Below are 22,410 nucleotides of genomic sequence, written 5' to 3' on the forward strand. Positions count from 1 at the left end.
CAAGATAATTTTGAGAAAGATCAAGAGGGAGTTTTGGCATGGTCATGATCAATATGTATTTTAAAACCATAGTAGTTAAGAACAAGGTGCTACTAGCAGAAAAACAGAAAAACAGATCAGCAGGATGGAATAGAGTCCAGGAATCACATCATGAATATATGACATCTTCATATACAAAAATTTAATATGATGAAGATAGCATTTCAGATTAGCATGGAATGGGTGACTGTGGAATCAATAAGGTAAGGGAAACTGCATATCTGTTTGGGGAAAACAATAGATTTGTACTTTATAACTTACACACACACACACACACACACACACACACACACACACACACAATCACCAAACATGAAAACCTAGTGCAAAGAAGAAAATACAGAATAATATGTTTCAGATTTTGGACTAGGGAAGGACTTCTAAAGACACAACGTGCAAAACCTATAAAGAAAAAAATAGGTAAAATTGATATAGTCCAAGTATAGGGTCTATATGATAAAAGATACCAAAATTTCAGACAGGGATAGAATTGGAGAAACATATATAACTAACAAAGGACTAGTATCTAAAAGAATGAAGTCCATTTTACAAGTCAATAATAATTTTTTTTTAAAAAGACAACCTGACAGAAAAATGCACAGGGGATCTGGGTAGGCAATTTACAAAAAAGGAAACAGAAATGGCTATGCAACAGGCAAAAAGATGATCAACTTCTCTAGTAATCAGGCAAATTTAAAATAAAATCCCAGTTTGAAAGTATCTTTATTTTTTATAACTAATGTTTGTTTTCCTCCTTTAAAAGAGAGGTGCTGGCTTCTTTTCTGCTGGGGTTTCCCCCTCGGAGGAGGGTCTGCCCTCAGCAGGCACTCAGGTAATCTGTATTTGCCAAATGAACGAGTCAATCAATAAAGGGATGGGATATGCTATTTTTACCTATCAAACTAGGTAAATTAGAATGCAAAAGGCTGATAATATAAAATACATATTGGAATGTTTTTTTTGATACACTGATAGTGGTAAAATTGGTTCAGGAATCTTAGGGCAAAATTTGGCTATAATTTTCCATATACCTTATGATCTGGCACCTTCTCAGGAAAACATGTGCACGTGTACACAAGGAGCCACGTGGTAATGCTCATGATAATTAGATTTAATATTTACTGAGTCTTACTATCTGCCACTCCAAGTGATTTTCATTAAATCATTCTTAAAAGTAAATGTTACAGAATTATATGTATAGTATACTTTTTAAGCTTAAAAAACACTTCTCCTGATGTTATAATATATATACAATAAATATATATATTTATAGTAAATATATATACATGGTAAATGCAAAAAATGGTTTAGAAGAATACTTGTGATGCTGGTGAGGTTAGGGATTTCTCCCTAATAATTGAAATATTAGTATTTGTGCTATTATTTAATACTAGGAATTCAAGTATTTTGTATTCCTTCTGGAAAAAATCAAGAGCTTTAAACTGTTAATACCTCATGAACTTGAGGGAAGTTCTCCTAAGCCATCCATGTAAAAAAAGAACAATTTCATTGCAGTATAATTTTTTGAGTGGAAGCCTACGAACATCTTCCAACACACCTGCGTGGTGATGGTTTGGTGAAGAGGGAATGGGTTGAGCGGGGGCAGGTTCATATCGGCCCTACCAGACCAGCTCTCAGTGGCTGCCCTTCAGTCTTACCATTACCAGTGAGTTCCCAGGCCCTACCTGTTGTTAAAAATTTTAAATATCACTCTTGGACATATTTATGTGACAGAACATGCTGGAGTTATTAACAAGTTCAATCATGAAACCCATAGCCCATATATGATTTAATGTTAAGCTTTTCAAAATATGGAGGAGACAGAATTATATCCATGTTGTGCTATGACCATGTGCCAAGCCAGGGCCTGGTCCAGAGCAAGAACCAGGAGGCTGAGAATCATGTGGAAATGTGTATGCACATGGACAAAGATTTGGTGGAAAACAGGAAGTGAGACAAGTCACTTTTCGCCAAGTTATTTACTACCAGACCCCATGTCAGGGCACGATGAGCATCTCACTTAACCTCCAACGTTCGTCAGCCCCTGGCCATGCTCCTGGCCCGTGACACTCACCTCAAGTGGAGAAGCAGCGTCCAGACACAGAACTGTGGCTGGGCGGCCCCAGCAGCATGTGCAAAGCCCTGAAGAGCTGAGCCTGGTGTCAGGCTGGAATGGAGACCTGACAGGAGTCTTTAAAAGCTTCACTACCAGGTGATCAAGAGGAGAAAGGACAGTCCAAGGAGAGATGGCTACATAAGCAAAGGTGGCAGGTGTGGGGACATGAGGCTGTGGGGGTGGCAGGACCAGACCAGGAGTGCCTTTGGGACAGGCCCATGCTTGGCCGGGGGAACCAACAAAGGGGCTAAAGGAGAAGAGGCCTGATCAGCTTTAGGTTTTAGAAAATGTCATGCAGAGGGCCAGAGGTCATGGAGGTGGCCATGTGAAGGTGAGCTGGAGGTCGAGAAGCCTGGAGCAGAACAGTGAAGAGGTTTATGGTCAGCCAGTCAGGAGACCAAGAGGCCAACGTGAGGAGGAGAAGCAGGGCTGGATTTGAGCACAACTCAGAGGTAGAATCTGCAGAGTGAATGGACCTAAGAATGAGGGGTGGAGAGAAGCCAAGGGTGACTTGATTTCTAGCTTGGTTAATTGGGAAGACTATTCACTAGGCCTAGCTAATATGACTGAGTGATTACCTGGTCTGTTACAAGGAGGTGCAAGTCTGAATGAGTATGAAGCCTTTAAGGGATCTGTCCTGCAAAGGCTGAGCAGAAACAGGCAGAGAGGGAGGGGCAAGGGGCCGGAGGGAACTTCCAACAGGCAGGGTCTGCAAGTGCCCCTGAAAGGATGAGCAGGGTCACTGGAATGAGGCAATCACAGGCTGTCCTGACTAGGAGGATGTCAGTGACCTTGACAAGCAGTTTGAGTCAAGATGGTGGGAAGAGAAGGCAGTTAGTACTCTCCAGGCCATGAGAAACAGAAGTGGGCAAGTAAGGGCAAATCTTGAAACAAGCTTGTCTTGGGGAGAAGGAGGAGCCGGAAGGGCCCTGGGCTCCCAGAAGAGGCCCTGGCTTCAGGTGGACATGGCAGGTGCCCTGGGGTCGGGCTGAGCCTCCAGCTGCCGCAGGAGTGTGGTCTGGTGGGCGTGGGGGGCCGGATGGACCCAGTCCCCACAGCTCAGCCCAGAGAGCCCACACAGGGCTCACTTGCTTTCACCCTCCTCCCTGGAGCGGGCCTGGCTGCCAGCAGAGGGGCGAGTCACCTGAATGAGGGCGAGGTTGCTGCCGATGACTTTGTGCTGCTCCCGGGGTGCATCAATTTGTCCAGTGTTGGCCTAGGTGGAGAGGAAAGGGCAAAGGGTAAGCCTCCCAGAAAGGACAGTCTCAGAAATCAGCAAACAGCATCTCACTGACATCAGAACGAGCTACTCTGCCCGGCTTTCCAACTGACCAGGGGTGGGAAAGGTAGATGGACATTTCCTGGAGTGGCGGTCTGGAACTGTCAGGATAAGCTGCGGGAACTGGCCAGTCCAAGCACAAGCTTGGTGGCTTTTTTGCTAAGACTGCAAAGAGCAAATTAGCAGGGAGCTGGAGAATCTATTCCAGAGACCACGTGGAAGAGGCTTGGGGAGGCCCTTCCTAAATGTGCACTTGGATCACACACACTTAGGCATTTTAAAATTTCTTTAAATTTTACAAGTACAGGTTTCTATGATAAATCCTAAGGGATTCTGTTTCAGTTCTAGATTTTCTAAATTTTGCCTTATTGTATCAAACAGGATGCCTTCACTGATTCAGATCATGATGGTGACGGATACCATCCAGGCACTTCTCCAGATCCGGACGGTGCCTGGAAAGCTGACCTGCATAGCAAGCTCCCTTGCCCTACTGCTTAGGGTTGGTTCTGGCCAATGGGGAGCCACAGAGAGACTCTGCAGGGCCAGGGAGGGCCTGCACAGAACTGCACCCATCCTCCTGCCCCTTTAGGCCTGGAGTGATCATCACCTGCTACGTGGCCAGCCCAGGGTGCTTCACTGCCCCACAGGGTATGGGGGTTTCCCATAACCCTGCCCACGACTTGGTGAATGAGCCATCCAGTCAAACTCTGCTCAACTTCCATCTGTGTGTCTCACCTCTTTCCCGCTAGGATCCTGACATCCAACGACTCATATCTTCTTCAGAAGGACATTTAGCCCATTTGACAATAAAAATTGAATTGTCATTATTTTGTGTGATTTTTTTTTAATAACCAAAAGTACCTACTGGACTAAGATGGAAAACTGAACATAAGTTTTACTATCCCCCTCATCTACAAATTGGAGCATAGAGAAAGATAATCTTTTAACTACTTATTTTGAAATAATTTGACTTCAGGGGAGTTCCAAGTTAATGTGAAGTTTGCCGTATACGTCTCACCGAGCTTCTCCTGATGTCAACCTCTTACACAAATGTGCAACAGTCACCGTTAAGACATTAACCCTGTGCGGCACTATCAGCTACACAGAGGCACTCAGCTTTCCCGGCGTTTCCTGCTCCAGGACAGACTGCATCCAGCCCTCCCGGCAGCTGTCCTCCACTCTGTGACCTTTGCTCCCGCACCTTTGTTCATTCTGCATGACCATGACACTTTGGAAGAGCACCGGTCAGGTACTTGGCAACTTGGGCTTGTCTGGTGCTCCCTCATGATTCAACTGAGGTGGTGGTTTTGAGGGTGAAGGCCCCAGAGGAGAAGCACCCTTTTCCCTGTATGGTGGTGCAGGTGCACAATGCTGACACGACTGTCACAGATGATATTAACCATGATCCCTGGCTAAGGCAGGCTCTGCCAGGGTTCTGCACTGCAAACTTACCATTCTCCCCTTCCCATGTTCTATGAATTAAAAGTGAGTCACTAGGTCCAGCTCACACTCAGGGGAGAGGAATTAAGCTTTAGCTCCTAGAGAACAGCACAGATTTGAGGACAATTCACAATGTCGGGAGATACTCTGAGGCCATGCAAAGATCCTCCTTCTCCTTAAAGTGCCGCCCACTAACTCCCCAGCTTATGTTTGTCTGCTGCAATGATCACGGTGGTATTCTAATGGTGATTTTATATTCCCTTCATTCTTTCTACATTAATTTAAAACTTTCTCTAAGATAGAGCTGTTCTGTCTCCCCCATTTATTGACTTAATCATTTATTTATATGGCATATATGGACTTACAGGTAGTTGTTTTATTCCTGAGGACATACAACTGTTTTATTAATTTTCTTACTGAAATTGTCCCAGCTGGGGACATTTGGAGCTCCTCCAGGTTGGTTCCTACTTCTTTCCGACACGCCCCCACCTCCTTTTTAGCACCTCCTTGCCTTCGGGCCCTATCAGACACTCTTGTATTTTCCCTGCCCCCATCCCAGAATGAGCCACTTTCGTAAGGATGCTGGTTCTTTTACTGGAGAATAGTTTCGGAAACCAAGATGTGGCACTAGGCATGCTAGGTGCTCTGGGGTGGAAATGCTTCTAGGCCCTCTTAGTGGAAGAAGCTAGGAAATATGCGTACATATACTAACCTATGTGTGCACACACATCCGTATTTATTTTTGTACCTATCTGCATACACATTCAAATGAACATTGGTTCATATTGATATCTCTGACCCCAATTCAGTATCACGGGATTCATTCTAGCATTAAGGCAGCAGTTCTTTAAATGTATAAACGTGTTGGAAAACAAGAAGAGGTATCTACAGTGTGACACAGATTAAGAGGAACCCTGAGCAGGCAAAGCAGGTGGGTCAGGCTGACGGAAGAGCTCATGCCCAAAAGCAAGCAGGAATGGCCTACTGCACAGAGCAGAGGCAGCCTTGGGGTGGTGGGGGCAGAGGGAGCCTGGGACAGCTGAAAGGGCACTGAATTCAGAAAACATACCACGGCTTCGAGGAGGGTTGGTCTTGTCCCTTGCCTGCCTCACAGTTGCCAACAGTGGGGACACCAGGCCACCTGACTCCAAGCAGAAACAGTGGAAGTGAGTGTTGCGGCAGCGCTCAGAGTGGCCACCATAAGGGGACACAGAGGCCCCAGGCCCGTAAGACCAGTAACAGGTACGCGCCTCCACTTAACACATTCCGACTCTCCCTTTGTCTACCGGAGGGGGCCTGCCCCACAGAAGGACAGCACTCACAGACCCACAGGGTAAGAGGAAATCTGAAATAACACGATGCTCAGCCAAGAACCACTGTTCACCAAAGGCAAGCTACAATCACGAAAGACGTATCAAACTCAACAGATGGAAGCACAAAAATAAGGATCAAAACAAGAAACTGAACACTAGAACAAGTAAATAAGAGATGTGAGAGAATCTGAAATTCCAGAAAGGGCAAATTTATCTCACAATTTAAGAGAGAAATTTAGAAATACAGACAGATGAATACAATAAAACATCTAAGACCCCAAGGAGAAGCAAGGCTGAGCTCTTCTGGTAATTAATACCTTGAATAGCATCCATGTATACTGGGGAACTGGGTGCGGAAAACACACACACAGGTCCAGGGAAGACATACGCTCAGAAAAGGCCTGACAAGACCTGAATTTTCCACACTGGACTGATAAGTAAAGGTCTTCCCCTACATGCAGCCAGACTGCAAAGGCTGAGAGAGGTGGGTATTTTTTTCAAATGCCAGCTTTTCAACTGAAGATGGTAAGGCAGGCAAAGAAACACGGAAACATGGTCCATTCAAAGGAACCAGATAAATCTACAGGAACTAATCCCAAAGAAATGAAGGACTCAGACTTGACAAAGACTTTAAAATGACTGTCTTAAATATGCTCAATGAACTAAAGGAGAACATAGACACAGAACGACAGGCAATCAGGAAAATGATACATGAACAAAACGAGAATATCTACAGAGAGAAATTATTACCAAGGACCTAAACAGAAATCCTGCAGCTGATAAGGACAGTCACTGAATTGAAATATTCACTAGGTGTTCCACAGCAGCCTCACACAGGAAGAACACATCAGTGAGTCTGAAGATAGTTCATTAGAAATGATCAAGTCTGAGGAACAACAAAAAGGGATGATGAAAAGTGAACAGTGCCTACAGGACTAACGGGACACCATCAGTCAGATCTGTATCTGTATCTACATTTTACATGTAAAAATGTGAATCCCAGAGAGGGAAGAGAGAGAAAGGGGCAGAGAGCTTATCTGAAAAAATAATGGCTAAATCTTCCCAAACTTGAGAAAAGACATGGATATAAAATACAAAAAAGGTCAAAAAATTCCAAGCAGTATAAACCCAAAGAGGCCCACACTGAGAAACATTAAAATCAAACAGTTGAAAGTCAAAGACAAAGAGAAATTCTCAAAAGGCACAAGAGGAAAGACTCATTAAAAATTATCCTCAGACCAGAGCCAAGATGGTGGTGTGAGTAGAGCAGCAGAAATCTCCTCCCAAAACCACATATATTTATGAAAATATAACAAAGACAACTCTTCCTAGAATAGAGACCAGAGGACACAGGACAACATCCAGACCACATCCGCACCTGAGAGAACCCAGCGCCTCGCGAAGGGGGTAAGATACAAGCCCCGGCCCCGCGGGAGCCGAGCGCCCATCCCCCCAGCTCCCGGCGGGAGAAGAGCAGGCAGAGCGGGAGGGAGACGGAGCACAGGACTGCCGAACACCCAGCCCCAGTCATCCGGGCCAGAGTGCAGACACAGTGCATGCGTGGGGTGCTGGAAACTATGGAAACAGGACAGCAAGACCGGTGAGCGGGTCCCTGAGGCCAACGCCTGAGGACAAAGAAAAGCGAGTGGCTTTTTTTTTTGGCGAGTGCTTTTAGGAAGTCTTAAAGGGACAGGGACACCAAAACCGGATGGAAGCGTCCCGGGACACTTAGTCCAGAGGCAGGGAATCTGGGGATCACTGGGCACCCTAACCCCTGGGCTGCAGGGAGCAGGGAGGCCCTTCACGGAGATAAATAGCCTCCCGGCCGCTCCCCCTCCAACGCGGTTCTACCATTTCGGAGCAGCAGCCTGAGGCAGGCCACGCAAACAGCAACAGCGGAGATAAACTCTACAGCAGCCGGGCAGGAAGCAGAAACCCTGTCTGCGCGCAGCTGCCCAGCACAAGCCACTAGAGGTCGCTGTTCTCCCAGGAGAGGAGGGCCACAAACCAACAAGAAGGGAAGTTCTTCCAGCCGTCACTCGTCCCAGCTCTGCAAACTATTCCTATCACCATGAAAAGGCAAAGCTACAGGCAGACAAAGATCACAGAGACAACACCAGAGAAGGAGACAGACCTAACCAGTCTTCCTGACAAAGAATTCAAAATAAGAATCATAAACATGCTAACGGAGATGCAGAGAAATATGCAAGAGCTAAGGGATGAAGTCCGGAAAGAGATCACAGATGCCAGAAAGGAGATTGCAGAAATGAAACAAACTCTGGAAGGATTTATAAGCAGAATGGATAAGATGCAAGAGGCCATTGATGGAATAGAAACCAGAGAACAGGAACGCATAGAAGCTGACATAGAGAAAGATAAAAGGAATGAAACAACATTAAGAGAACTGTGTGACCAATCCAAAAGGAACAATATCTGCATTATAGGGGTACCAGAAGAAGAAGAGAGAGGAAAAGGGATAGAAAGTGTCTTTGAAGAAATAATTGCTGAAAACTTCCCCAAACTGGGGGAGGAAATAATCGAACAGACCACGGAAATACACAGAACTCCCAACAAAAAGGACTCAAGGAGGACAACACCAAGACACATAATAATTAAAATGGCAAAGATCAAGGAAAAGGAAAGAGTTTTAAAGGCAGCTAGAGACAAAAAGGTCACCTATAAAGGAAAACCCATCAGGCTATCATCAGACTTCTCAACAGAAACCTTACAGGCCAGAAGAGAATGGCATGATATATTTCATGTAATGAAACAGAAGGGCCTTGAAACAAAGATACTGTATCCAGCACGATTATCATTTAACTATGAAGGAGGGATTAAACAATTCCCAGACAAGCAAAAGTTGAGGGAATTTGCCTCCCACAAACCACCTCTACAGGACATCTTACAGGGACTGCTCTAGATGGGAGCACTCCTAAAAAGAGCACAGAACGAAACACCCAACATATGAAGAAGGGAGGAGGAGGAATAAGAAGGGAGAGAAGAAAAGAATCTCCAGACAGTGTATATAACAGCTCAATAAGCGAGCTAAGTTAGGCAGTAAGATACTAAAGAGGCTAACCTTGAATCTTTGGTAACCACGAATTTAAAGCCTGCAATGGCAATAAGTACATATCTTTCAATAGTCACCCTAAATGTAAATGGACTTAATGCACCAATCAAAAGACACAGAGTAATAGAATGGTTAAAAAAGCAAGACCCATCTATATGCTGCTTACAAGAAACTCACCTCAAACCCAAAGACATGTACAGACTAAAAGTCAAGGGATGGAAAAACACATTTCAGGCAAACAACAGAGCGAAGAAAGCAGGGGTTGCAGTACTAATATCAGACAAAATAGACTTCAAAACAAAGAAAGTAACAAGAGATAAAGAAGGACACTACATAATGATAAAGGGCTCAGTCCAACAAGAGGATATAACCATTATAAATATATATGCACCCAACACAGGAGCACCAGCATATGTGAAACAAATACGAACAGAACTAAAGGGGGAAATAGAGTGCAATGCATTCATTTTAGGAGACTTCGACACGCCACTCACCTCAAAGGATAGATCCACTGGGCAGAAAATAAGTAAGGACATGGAGGCACTGAACAACACAGTAGAACAGATGGACCTAATAGACATCTACAGAACTCTACATCCAAAAGAAACAGGATTCACATTTTTCTCAAGTGCACATGGAACATTCTCCAGAATAGACCACATACTAGCCCACAAAAAGAGCCTCAGTAAATTCCAAAATATTGAAATTCTACCAACCAACTTTTCAGACCACAAAGGTATAAAACTAGAAATAAATTCTACAAAGAAAACAAAAATGCTCACAAACACATGGAGGCTTAACAACATGCTCCTAAATAATCAATGGATCAATGAACAAATCAAAATAGAGATCAAGGAATATATGGAAACAAATGACAACAACAACACAAAGCCCCAACTCCTGTGGGACACAGCGAAAGCAGTCTTAAGAGGAAAGTATATAGCGATCCAGGCACACTTGAAGAAGGAAGAACAATCCCAAATGAACAGTCTAACATCACAATTATAGAAACTGGAAAAAGAACAAATGAGGCCTAAAGTCAGCAGGAGGGACACAATAAAGATCAGAGAATAAATAAACAAAATTGAGAAGAATAAAACAATAGAAAAAATCAATGAAACCAAGAGCTGCTTCTCTGAGAAAATAAACAAAATAGATAAGCCTCTAGCCAAACTTATTAAGAGAAAAAGAGAATCAACACAAATCAACAGAATCAAAAATGAGAACGGAAAAATCACGACAGACTCCACAGAAATACAAAGAATTATTAAAGACTACTATGAAAACCTATATGCCAACAAGCTGGAAAACCTAGAAGAAATGGACAACTTCCTAGAAAAATACAACCTTCCAAGAATGACCAAGGAAGAAACACAAAAGTTAAACAAACCAATTACGAGCAAAGAAATTGAAACAGTAATCAAAAAACTACCCAAGAACAAAACCCCCGGGCCGGGCAGATTTACTTCGGAATTTTACCAGAAACACAGAGAAGACATAATACCCATTCTCCTTAAAGTTTTCCAAAAAATAGAAGAGGAGGGAATACTCCCAAACTCATTCTATGAAGCCAACATCACCCTAATACCAAAACCAGGCAAAGGCCCCACCAAAAAAGAAAATTACAGACTCATATCCCTGATGAATGTAGATGCAAAAATACTCAATAAAATATTAGCAAACCGAATTCAAAAATATATCAAAAGCATCATACACCATGACCAAGTGGGATTCATCCCAGGGATGCAAGGATGGTACAACATTCGAAAATCCATCAACATCATCCACCACATCAACAAAAAGAAAGACAAAAACCACATGATCATCTCCATAGATGCTGAAAAAGCATTTGACAAAATTCAACATCCATTCATGATAAAAACTCTCAGCAAAATGGGTATAGAGGGCAAGTACCTCAACATAATAAAGGCCATATATGATAAACCAACAGCCAACATCATACTGAACAGCGAGAGGCTGAAAGCTTTTCCTCTGAGATCGGGAACAAGACAGGGATGCCCACTCTCCACACTGTTATTCAACATAGTACTGGAGGTCCTAGCCACGGCAATCAGACAAAACAAAGAAATACAAGGAATCCAGATTGGGAAAGAAGTTAAACTGTCACTATTTGCAGATGACATGATATTGTACATAAAAACCCTAAAGACTCCACTCCAAAACTACTAGAACTGATATTGGAATACAGCAAAGTTGAAGGATACAAAATTAACACACAGAAATCTGTGGCTTTCCTATACACTAACAATGAACCAATGGAAAGAGAAATCAGGAAAACAACTCCATTCACAATTGCATCAAAAAGAATAAAATACCTAGGAATAAACCTAACCAAAGAAGTGAAAGACCTATATCCTGAAAACTACAAGTCACTCAAGAGAAATTAAAGGGGACACTAACAAATGGAAACTCATCCCATGCTCGTGGCTAGGAAGAAGTAATATCGTCAAAATGGCCATCCTGCCCAAAGCAATATACAGATTTGATGCAATCCCTATCAAATTATCAGCAATATTCTTCAACGAACTGGAACAAATAGTTCAAAAATTCATATGGAACCACCAAAGACCCCAAATAGCCAAAGCAATCCTGAGAAAGAAGAATAAAGTAGGGGGGATCTCACTCCCCAACTTCAAGCTCTACTACAAAGCCATAGTAATCAAGACAATTTGGTACTGGCACAAGAACAGAGCCACAGACCAGTGGAACAGATTAGAGACTCCAGACATTAACCCAAACATATATGGTCAATTAATATTTGATAAAGGAGCCATGGACATACAATGGCGAAATGACAGTCTCTTCAACATATGGTGCTGGCAAAACTGACAGCTACATGTAGGAGAATGAAACTGAACCATTGTCTAACCCCATACACAAAAGTAAATTCAAAATGGATCAAAGACCTGAATGTAAGTCACGAAACCATAAAACTCTTAGAAAAAAACAGGCAAAAACCTCTTAGACATAAACATGAGTGACCTCTTCTTGAACATATCTCCCCAGGCAAGGAAACAACAGCAAAAATGAACAAGTGGGACTATATTAAGCTGAAAAGCTTCTGTACAGCAAAAGACACCATCAATAGAAGAAAAAGGTATCCTACATATGGGAGAATATATTTGTATATGACAGATCGATAAAGGCTTGACGTCCAAAATATATAAAGAGCTCACCCACCTCAACAAACAAAAAGCAAATAATCCAATTTAAAAATGGGCAGAGGAACTGAACAGTTATCCAAAAAAGAAATACAGATGGCCAATAGACACATGAAAAGATGCTCCACATCGCTAATTATCAGAGAAATGCAAATTAAAACCACAATGAGGTATCACCTCACACCAGTAAGGATGGCTACCATCCAAAAGACAAACAACAAATGTTGGTGAGGTTGTGGAGAAAGGGGAACCCTCCTACACTGCTGGTGGGAATGTAAATTAGTTCAACCATTGTGGAAAGCAGTATGGAGGTTCCTCAAAACGCTCAAAATAGACTTACCATTTGACCCAGGAATTCCACTCCTAGGAATTTACCCTAAGAATGCAGGACTCAAGTTTGAAAAAGACAGATGCACCCCTATGTTTATCGCAGCACTATTTACAATAGCCAAGAATTGGAAGCAACCTAAGTGTCCATCAGTAGATGAATGGATAAAGAAGATGTGGTACATATACACAGTGGAATATTATTCAGCCATAAGAAGAAAACTAATCCTACCATTTGCAACAACATGGATGGAGCTAGAGGGTATTATGCTCAGTGAAATAAGCCAAGCGGAGAAAGAGAAATACCAAATGATTTCACTCATCTGTGGAGTATAAGAACAAAGGAAAAACTGAAGGAACAAAACAGCAGCAGAATCACAGAACCCAAGAATGGACTAACAGGTACTATAGGTAAAGGGACTGGGGAGGATGGGTGGGTAGGGAGGGATAAGTGGGGGGAAGAAGAAAGGGGGTATTATGATTAGCATACATAATGGGGGGGTGGGAGAAAGGGGAGGACTGTACAACACAGAGAAGACAAGTAGTGACTATACAACATTTTGCTATGCTGATGGGTAGTGACTGTAAGGGGGTTTGTGGGGGGGCCTGATATAGGGGAGAGCCTAGTAAACATAATGTTCTTCATGTAATTGTAGATTAACGATAACAAAAAAAAAAACAAAAACAAAAAACAAAAAAAGAAAGAAAGAAAAGGGGGATTACTCCGATAGGATAAAAATAACTGCAAATCACTGATTAATGCATGCTTCAAATATCCTTAGTTTTGATCATTTAAAGGGTGTCAGATGATCAGCTATGGAAATACATTTTTCTGATAATATTCCTTTCTCTTAAAAAAAAAAAGCAGTTCCTGTGTGGTGATCTCCAATAAGTTCTTCACAATGGTATAAAGGGCATATCAAAGTGTGGGCAAAGGGTTTGTTTGTGTTTATACAGAGGATCAAAGCCTAATTTGGCTACCCAGAAAACAAATTAAGATACGATATGAAGAAGAACTTTCAACGTCAACATTCTTTGGAAGAGTCATTCCAGAATATGATCATCAAAAAACTTCAACAAAGATCCTGGCGCTGTTGCAGTTGTAGCTGCATTCATCCCACCGGTTCCTGGACTTGCCATGGGAATGAAGAAGGAGATATCTAAGCTGGCCTGTGCATACAGTAAAACAACAAATTTGACTGGATCTATACTGTCGGAACTCAACCAAGAATTAAGAGAAGTGCAAGTTGCAGCGCTCCAAAATCTTGCGACTATAGACTATCTACTGTTAAAAGAACATATGGGATGTGAACAGTTCCCAGGAATGGGTTGTTTTAATTTGTCTTATTTTTCTCAAACTATTCAAATTCAGTTAGACAATATCCATCATATCATTGATAAGTTTTCACAAAAGCCTAGGGTGCCTAACTGGTTTTCTTGGTTTCACTGGAGATGGCTGGTAATTGTAGGTCTGCTTTGGTTATGTAGCTGTATTCCTATTATGTTAACGTGTGTGCGCAATTTAACTAGTAGCTTAAAACCTATACATGCTGAAGTTACTCTACAAGAAGATATGTCAAAGAAATAATCAATCTTCCCATGTTTTCTTCCATCTGCTACTTCTATAGCTTTTCTTCTTCCTTCCTAATTACAACCCTTAAGTAGAATTCGTGCCTCATATAGAAATTACCGAGTATCATAATTCTTCCAAGTGGTAAAGATACCTCAGGACAAATGCTGGGCATAGAAGCTACAGGGCATAAATATGCAAAGAAATAAAAAGCTAACCATTTCAAACAATAAGGCTTCTCTCTCACTTACCAACTTAACATTTCCCTGTATGGCCCCGGAAGATGACTGGTTAGCCAGAGACGGGTAAGATTCCTCAAGGGAGGAACAACCTAAGACAGGCACAGTCGCAGGGGGCCATCTGGTGAGAAATTGGGGATCAACAGAGGTGAGGCTTACAACCTCACCCCCCCTGTTTTGAGAGAAATCTTCTGCATCCGTGGATGTTTTGTTGCCCTTGTCTAGCTTGAATTAATACTTAGTCTATAGGCACACACCTAATCATCTATATTTGCCCTCTTACAGCACTAAACTAAGTTTTCTACCTTTATCTTACATCTACCTACCACTTCAGCATTTTATTAAAAAAATAATAATAATAATAACAATAATAAGGGAGAAATGTGGGATTCACATATAAATCAAGTATAAAAATCAAATGAATATTCATATTTGACTGGACTGTTTATAGTTCATAATGCGTGATCAAAACTGAAAGTTTCTGTGATGACTGCCCTTGTACTGTTCACCATGTAAGAACTTATTCACCATGTAAGAACTTATTCGCTACGTAAGAATTTGTTCACCATGTAAGAACTTGTTCATTATGCTTAGAAGATTGGAGACTGTTGAGAATTAGGCTTGGGGTTGATTAATGATTGTGCATTGAGTCCCCTATACAGTATTTTATTGTTGTTAACAACCATTTGATCAATAAATATGAGAGATGCCCTCTCAAAAAAAAATTATCCTCAATAAGATTATCAGGTTTCTCATTAAAAACCTTGCAGACCAGAAGGTAGTAGGATAGTATATTTAAAGTGCTGGAAGTAAAAAAAAAAAAAATTTAGACATGACAGGTCAACAAAAACTGAGGGAGTTCAATACCACTAGATCTGCCCTACAAGAACTGTTGAGAAGAGTCCTTCAACATGAAATGATAGGACGTTAAGCAAGAACTCAAAGCTATATATAAAAATATGTTATCCAATGCAAATTAAAACCAAAATGAGATATCACCTCACACCAGTTAGGATGGCCAACACAGAAAAGACTAGGAACAACAAATGCTGGCGAGGATGCGGAGAAAGGGGAACCCTCCTACACTGCTGGTGGGAATGTAAGCTAGTTCAACCATTGTGGAAAGCAGTATGGAGGTGCCTCAAAAAACTAAAAATAGAAATACTATTTGACCCAGGAATTCCACTCCTAGGAATTTACCTAAAGAAAAAACTTCTCAGATTCAGAAAGACATATGCACCCCCTATGTTTATTGCAGCACTATTTACAATAGCCAACAAATGGAAGCAACCTAAGTGTCCATCAGTAGATGAATGGATAAAGAAGATGTGGTACATATACACAATGGAATATTATTCAGCCATAAGAAGAAAATAAATCCTACTATTTGCAACAACATGGATGGAGCTAGAGAGTATTATGCTCAGTGAAATAAGCTAGGTGGAGAAAGACAAGTACCAAATGATTTCACTCATCTGTGGAGTATAAGAACAAAGCAAAAACTGAAGGAACAAAACAGCAGCAGAATCATAGAACCCAAGAATGGACTAACAGTTGCCAAAGGGAAAAGGACTAGGGGCAGTGGGTGGGAAAGGAGGGAGAAGAGGAGTAAGTGGCATTAGAATTAGCACCCACAATGTGGTGGTGGGTGCATGGGGAAGGCAGTATAGCACAGAGAAGACAAGTAGTTACTCTATAGCATCTTACTACGCTGATGGACAGTGACTGTAATGGGGTGTGTGGTGGGGACTTGATAATGGGGGGAATCTAGTAAATACAATGTTGCTCATGTGATTATATATTAATGATACCAAAATAAAATTTTAAAAAATGTTATCCAGTAAAGGTTAACATTTGGACAAATATAAAAACCTGTATTATTTTAATTTTGTTTGTAACTCCATTTTTAATTCTTTTATATTTCTTTTATATTTTTAAATATATATTTAATATATATATTTAATATATATTATAAGACCTATGTTAATGGGTTATCAAATAAAAAGATATATTTTGTGACATCAATAATGCAAAATCATCAGGCAGAGCTATAAAGAAGTAGTGATTTTGTGTGCAACTGAAGTTCAGTTAGTATTAGTTTAAAATACACTGTTATATGTAATCCCATTATGTTATATATAATCACAAAGAAAATATCTGTGGAATATAAACAAGAAGAAATGAGATGAAAATCAAAACATATCAACTACAAAAAATCAACTAATCACAAAGGAAGGCATTAAAGAAGGAAAGGGTAACAAAGCTACAAGACAAACAGAAAACAAATAACAAATGCCAATAGTAAGTCCTTCCCTATCAGCAATTACTTAAATAAATGGGTTAAACTCTCCAATCAAAAGACAGATCGGCAGAATAGATTTAAAAGTATAGGATCCACCTGCATGCTGTCTACAAGGGACTCAGTTTAGACTAAAGGACACACATAGGTCAAAGGTGAAAGAATGGGAAAAGATATTCCAAAAAGAGCAACCAAAGAAGAGCAGAGGTGTCTCTATTAACATCAAACAAAATAAACTTTACATTTAAAATGTTATAAGAGACAAAGAAGGGCATTATATAATGATAAAAGGTTCCTATCATCCTATAAATATAACAATTATAACATATATGCACCAAACATCAGAACTCCTAAAATATGAGGCAAACATTGATAGAATTGAAGGGAGAAATAGAGACAGATCTAGTATAATAGTTGGAGGCTTCAATATCCCACTGTCAACAATGGATACAACAACTAGATAGATCAACAGAGAAATAGATGCTATGAATAACAATACAGACTAACTGGACTTAACAGACCTATGCAGAACACTCCTCTCAACAATAGCAGAATATATATTTTTCTGTTCCCATGGGACTTCTCCAGGATAGACCATATATTAGACCACAAAACATGTCTTAATAAATTTGGCAAGATAGAAATCATACAAAATATCTTTTCTAATCACAATTAGCAACTAGAAATCAATAGCCAGACAACTGGAAAATCCACAAACATGTGGATATTAAATAAAACACTCTGAAACAACCAGGGGATCAAAGAAGAAATCACAAGGGAAAATCAAAAGTTCATATAAATTAAAATGGAAACACAACAATCCAAAACTTAAGAGATACAAAGAAAACACTACTAAAAGTGAAATTTATGGCTGTAAGTACTTACATTAAAAAACAAGGATCTCAAATCAACCACCAAAAACAACTTAAACTTGCAAGAGAAAAACAAAGTAAACCTAATGCTAGTAGAAGGGAGAAAATAAAAAAGGTTAGATAAGAGATAAAGAACAGAAAAACAAAGGAGAAACTAAGAGCTTGTCCTTTAAAAAGATCAACAAAATTCACAAACTTTTAGCCAGAATAAGAAAAAAAAGAGAGACTCAAAATCAGAAATGAATTTTAAAATAGACATTATTACTAATCCCTATCAAAATCCCAATGGTGTTTTTTGTGAAGTAGAAAAATTCATTCTAAAATGCACATGAAATCTCAAGGACCCATGAGTAGCCAAACAATCTCAAAAGGGAAGGACAAAGTTGGAAGGTTCATGCTCCCTGATTTTAAAGCTTAATCCACAAAGCTACACGAGTCAAAACAGTGTAGTACTGGCATAAAGACAGACATATAGGCCAATGGAATAAAACAGAAAGCCCAGAAATAAGCTTTCATATGTATGGTCAAATGATATTCAACAAGGGTGCCATAAGGGAATGGGACAGTCTTTTTGACAAATCATGCTGGGAAAACTGGACATCCATGTGCCAAAGAATGAAGTAGAACACTTACTTTCCCTCACCCCCAAAACTGAACTCGAAATGGATCAAATATATGAACATAAGAGCTAAAACTATAGAAGTCTTAGAAAAAACATAGGAGAAAATCTTTCTGACATTAAATTTGGCTGATTTCTTGTATATGACACCAAAAGCACAGACAATGAAAGTAAAAATAGGTAAATTGGACTACATTAAACTTAAGGACTTTTATACATCAAAGAATAAAATTAACAGACTGTAAAGGCAAGCTATGGAATGGGAGAAAATATCTGCCAATGATATGCCTGGTAAAGGATTAATATCCAGAACATATAAAGAACATTTCAGCCACAAAATTCAAACAACCCAATTAAAAAACAGGCAAAGGGATTGAACAGATATTTCTCCAAAGCAGAAAGGACACAGCACATGAAAAGATGCTTGACATCACTAACGATTAGGGAAATGCAAATTAAAACTACAACATACCACCTTACACCCATTAGGAAGGTTACTATCAGAGGAACAGAAAATAACAAGTGCTGGAGAGGATTGGGGGATTTGGAACCCTTCTGCACCACTGATGGGGTAAAATGGTGAAGGCACTATGGAAATCAATATGGTGTTTCCTCAAAAAAATTAAAAATAGAATTACCATAGGACCTAGAAATTGCACTTCTGGATATATACCTGAAGGAATTGAAAGCAGGGATATGAAGAGATAGTTAACACATCCATGTTCAGGGTAGCATTATTTGCAATAGCCAAAAGGTAGAAGTAACTCAAGTGTCCATTAATAAATGATGGAGAAACGTGTGGTATATAGATACATTCAGTGTTTAAAAAAAAGGAAATCCTGGTACATGCTAGTGTTTAAAAAAAGGAATCCTGGCACATGCTACAACACGGATGAAGCTTGAAAGCATTATGCTAAAAGAAATACGCCAATCATAAAAGGAGAAATACTGTATGTGATTCCACTTATAAAAGGTCCTAGAGTAGTCAAATCATACAGACAGAAGATAGAACGGGGTCGCCAGAAGCTGGTGGAGGAAGGAGACTGGGGATTTATTGTTTAATGGGAACAGTTTCAGTTTTGAAGATGAAAGAGTTCTTTGCACGGATGGTAGTGATGGTTGTACAACAATTTGAATATATTTAATGCCACTGAACTGTACACTTAGAAATGGTCAAGATGGTAAATTTTATGTTACGTGTACTTTATCACAAGCAAAAATTTTTTACAAAGGAGTACACTGGAGGGGAGTGGGAAGGGGTGTGGAAAGACAAGCTAAAGACTGGGTGAAAACTTTTACAAACCACACATCTGATGAAGGAAGAACACACAAAACTGAAGAATAGAAAAACAGTTCAATTAGAAATAGGAAAAGACATGAATGAACTCTTCACTTAAGAGGGCATGTGAAGAGCTAGTAAGTGAAAGAAAAGATGTTCCAGCAGGGAAATACAAAGTGAGATAGCGCCACACACTTATTAGAACAGCTAAAATTTTTAAAAAGTGGTAATACTAAATACTAGCAAGGATGCAGAAAAATTAGATATCTCAAAAATTACTACTGGGATTCACCAAATTTTCTGGCAGTTTCTTTGAAAATTACACAAGCACCATCTGCCCAGCAATCTCATTCCCAGGTATTTATTCCAGGAAAATGAATACTTTTATCTACACAAAAACCTGTACATGAATGTTCCTAACAGCTGTATTTGCAACAGCCCCAAACTGGAAACAACTGAGATTATCCTCCCATAGGAATGGTTAAAACAAACTATGGCATATCCATACCATGGAATACTACTCAGCCATAAAAACAATGAAGTATTGACCCACACAACAAACAACTTGGATGGATCTTAAGGACATGAGGCTGAGTGAAAAAAGTCAATCTCAAATGACGAAAAATTTAAAAGTGTAAAACAGATCAGTGGTTGCCAGGGATCAGGGCTGTGGGAGAGCAGAGGGGATGGCTGTGACTGTAAGGGGTGGCTGGGGGAGATCCTTGTGGTGAGGAACAATTCTGTGACTTGATTGTGGCAATGGTGACATGAATCTACACACAATAAAATTACACAGAACTACAAGTGTGCATTGTGGGAATGTTGGTTTCCTGTTTTCTGTAATGCAGGACAGTTATGTAAGATGCAGACACTGGGGAGATTAGGAGAAGGGTTCATGGGGTCTCTCTCTACTATCTTGTGACTGCCTGTGAATATATAATTTCAAAATAAGAAGCAGAAAAATAAAAGCTATGGAAGAAGATCCTTTTACAGATATCTGAGTAACTGTTCCTTTTGGATAACTACCAGAAACAGAAGATCTTGGGTAAAGGGCTTATGCGTATTTATGGTTCTATAACGCGCCCTCTGAAACACTGTGCCAGAGTGCGCTCGCGACCAGCAGGGCTTGGGGATTCCCAGCCGGCACTCTGCTGCCAGCCGTGGACACTCCCCTCACAGTCATCCAAGCCAACCTGACACGCAAGCACTGGGTAACGGATACCCACTGATGTCTGGCACGATGGAAAATTTCTTTCTATATTGATTCATAGTCCCATTTATTTGTGAACAGGAATTTATGACTTATGAACTTTGTTCCTTCATACTGGTTTGTAAGAGTTACTTAGACACTTCAAGTCACAAACTTTTAATTTTATATATTATAACTTTTCCCTTGTTGAGTATTCCCCATTTTCTTTGTTTTCTTTTTTTTATTTTGTTATCATTAATCTATAATTACATGAAGAACATTATGTCTACTAGGCTCCCCTCTTCACCAAGTCCCACCCACACAACGCATTACAGTCACTGTCCATCAGCGTAGTAAGATGCTGTAGAATCACTACTTGTCTTCACTGTGTTGCACAGCCCTCCCCATGACCCCCCCTACATTATACATGCTGATCGTAATGCCCTCTTTCTTTTTCCCCGCCCTTATACCTCCCTTCCCACCCATCCTCCCTAGTCCCCTTCCCTTTGGTAACTGTTAGTCCATTCTTGGGTTCTGTGATTCTGCTGCTGTTTTGTTCCTTAAGTTTTTTTTTGTTTTTATGCTCCACATATGAGTGAAATCATTTGGTACTTGTCTTTCTCCACCTGGCTTATTTCACTGAGCATAATACCCTCTAGCTCCATCCATGCTGTTGCAAATGGTAGGATTTGTTTTCTTCTTCTGGCTGAATAATATTCCATTGTGTATATGTACCACATCTTTATCCATTCATCTACTGATGGACATTTAGGTTGTTTCCATTTCTTCGCTATTGTATATAGTGCTGCAATAAACATAGGGGTGCATATGTCTTCCTCAAACTGGGCTGCTGCATTCTTACGGTAAATTCCTAGGAGTGGAATTCCTGGGTCAAATAGTATTTCTATTTTTTTGTTTTTTGAGGAGCTTCCATACTGTGTTCCACAATGGATGAACTGATTGACATTCCCACCAGCAGTGTAGGAGTGTTCCCTTTTCTCCACAACCTCGCCAACATGTGTTGTTTGTATTTTGGATAGTGGCCATCCTTAATGGTGTGAGGTGATATCTTACTGTGGTGTTAATTTGCATTTCTCTGGTGACTAGCGATGTGGAGCATCTTTTCATGTGTCTGTTGGCCATTTGAATTTCTTCTTTGGAGAACTGTCTGTTCAACTCCTCTGCCCATTTATTTATTTTAATTTATTTTTGTTTTTTTATCATTAATCTACAATAACATGAAGAATATTATGTTTATTAGGGTCCCCCCCTCACCAAGTCCCCCCCCACAAACCCCATTACAGTCACTGTCCATCAGCATAGTAAGATGTTGTAGAATCACTATTTGTCTTCTCTGTGTTGCACAGCCCTCCCCATTCCCACCCCACACATTATACATGCTAATCATAATAACCCCTTTCTTCTTCCGCACCCTTATCCCTCCCTTCCCTCCCATTCTCCCCAGTCCCTTTCCCTTTGGTAACTGTTAGTCCATTCGTGGGTTCTGTGATTTGGCTGCTGTTTCACTGCTTCAGTTTTTCTTTGTTCGTATACTCCACATATGAGTGAAATCATTT

The 22,410-nt window shown here is 40.5% G+C and overlaps 1 protein-coding gene across 5 annotated transcripts in view; it reads right to left on the reverse strand.

Moving 5' to 3' along the window:
* SLC41A3 (solute carrier family 41 member 3) overlaps positions 1-22,410 on the reverse strand; it is a 93,375-nt gene that overhangs the window by 19,170 nt on the left and 51,795 nt on the right. For all 5 annotated transcript variants that reach the window (XM_036911625.2, XM_036911626.2, XM_036911624.2 and 2 more), the window contains one exon: positions 3,300-3,371. In XM_036911625.2, the coding sequence (XP_036767520.2) occupies positions 3,300-3,371 (72 nt within the window). The remainder of the gene's footprint in view (positions 1-3,299; positions 3,372-22,410) is intronic.

This window comes from Manis pentadactyla, chromosome 1 (genome assembly GCF_030020395.1).
Source record: "Manis pentadactyla isolate mManPen7 chromosome 1, mManPen7.hap1, whole genome shotgun sequence".
Classification (NCBI taxonomy): Eukaryota; Metazoa; Chordata; class Mammalia; order Pholidota; family Manidae; genus Manis; species Manis pentadactyla.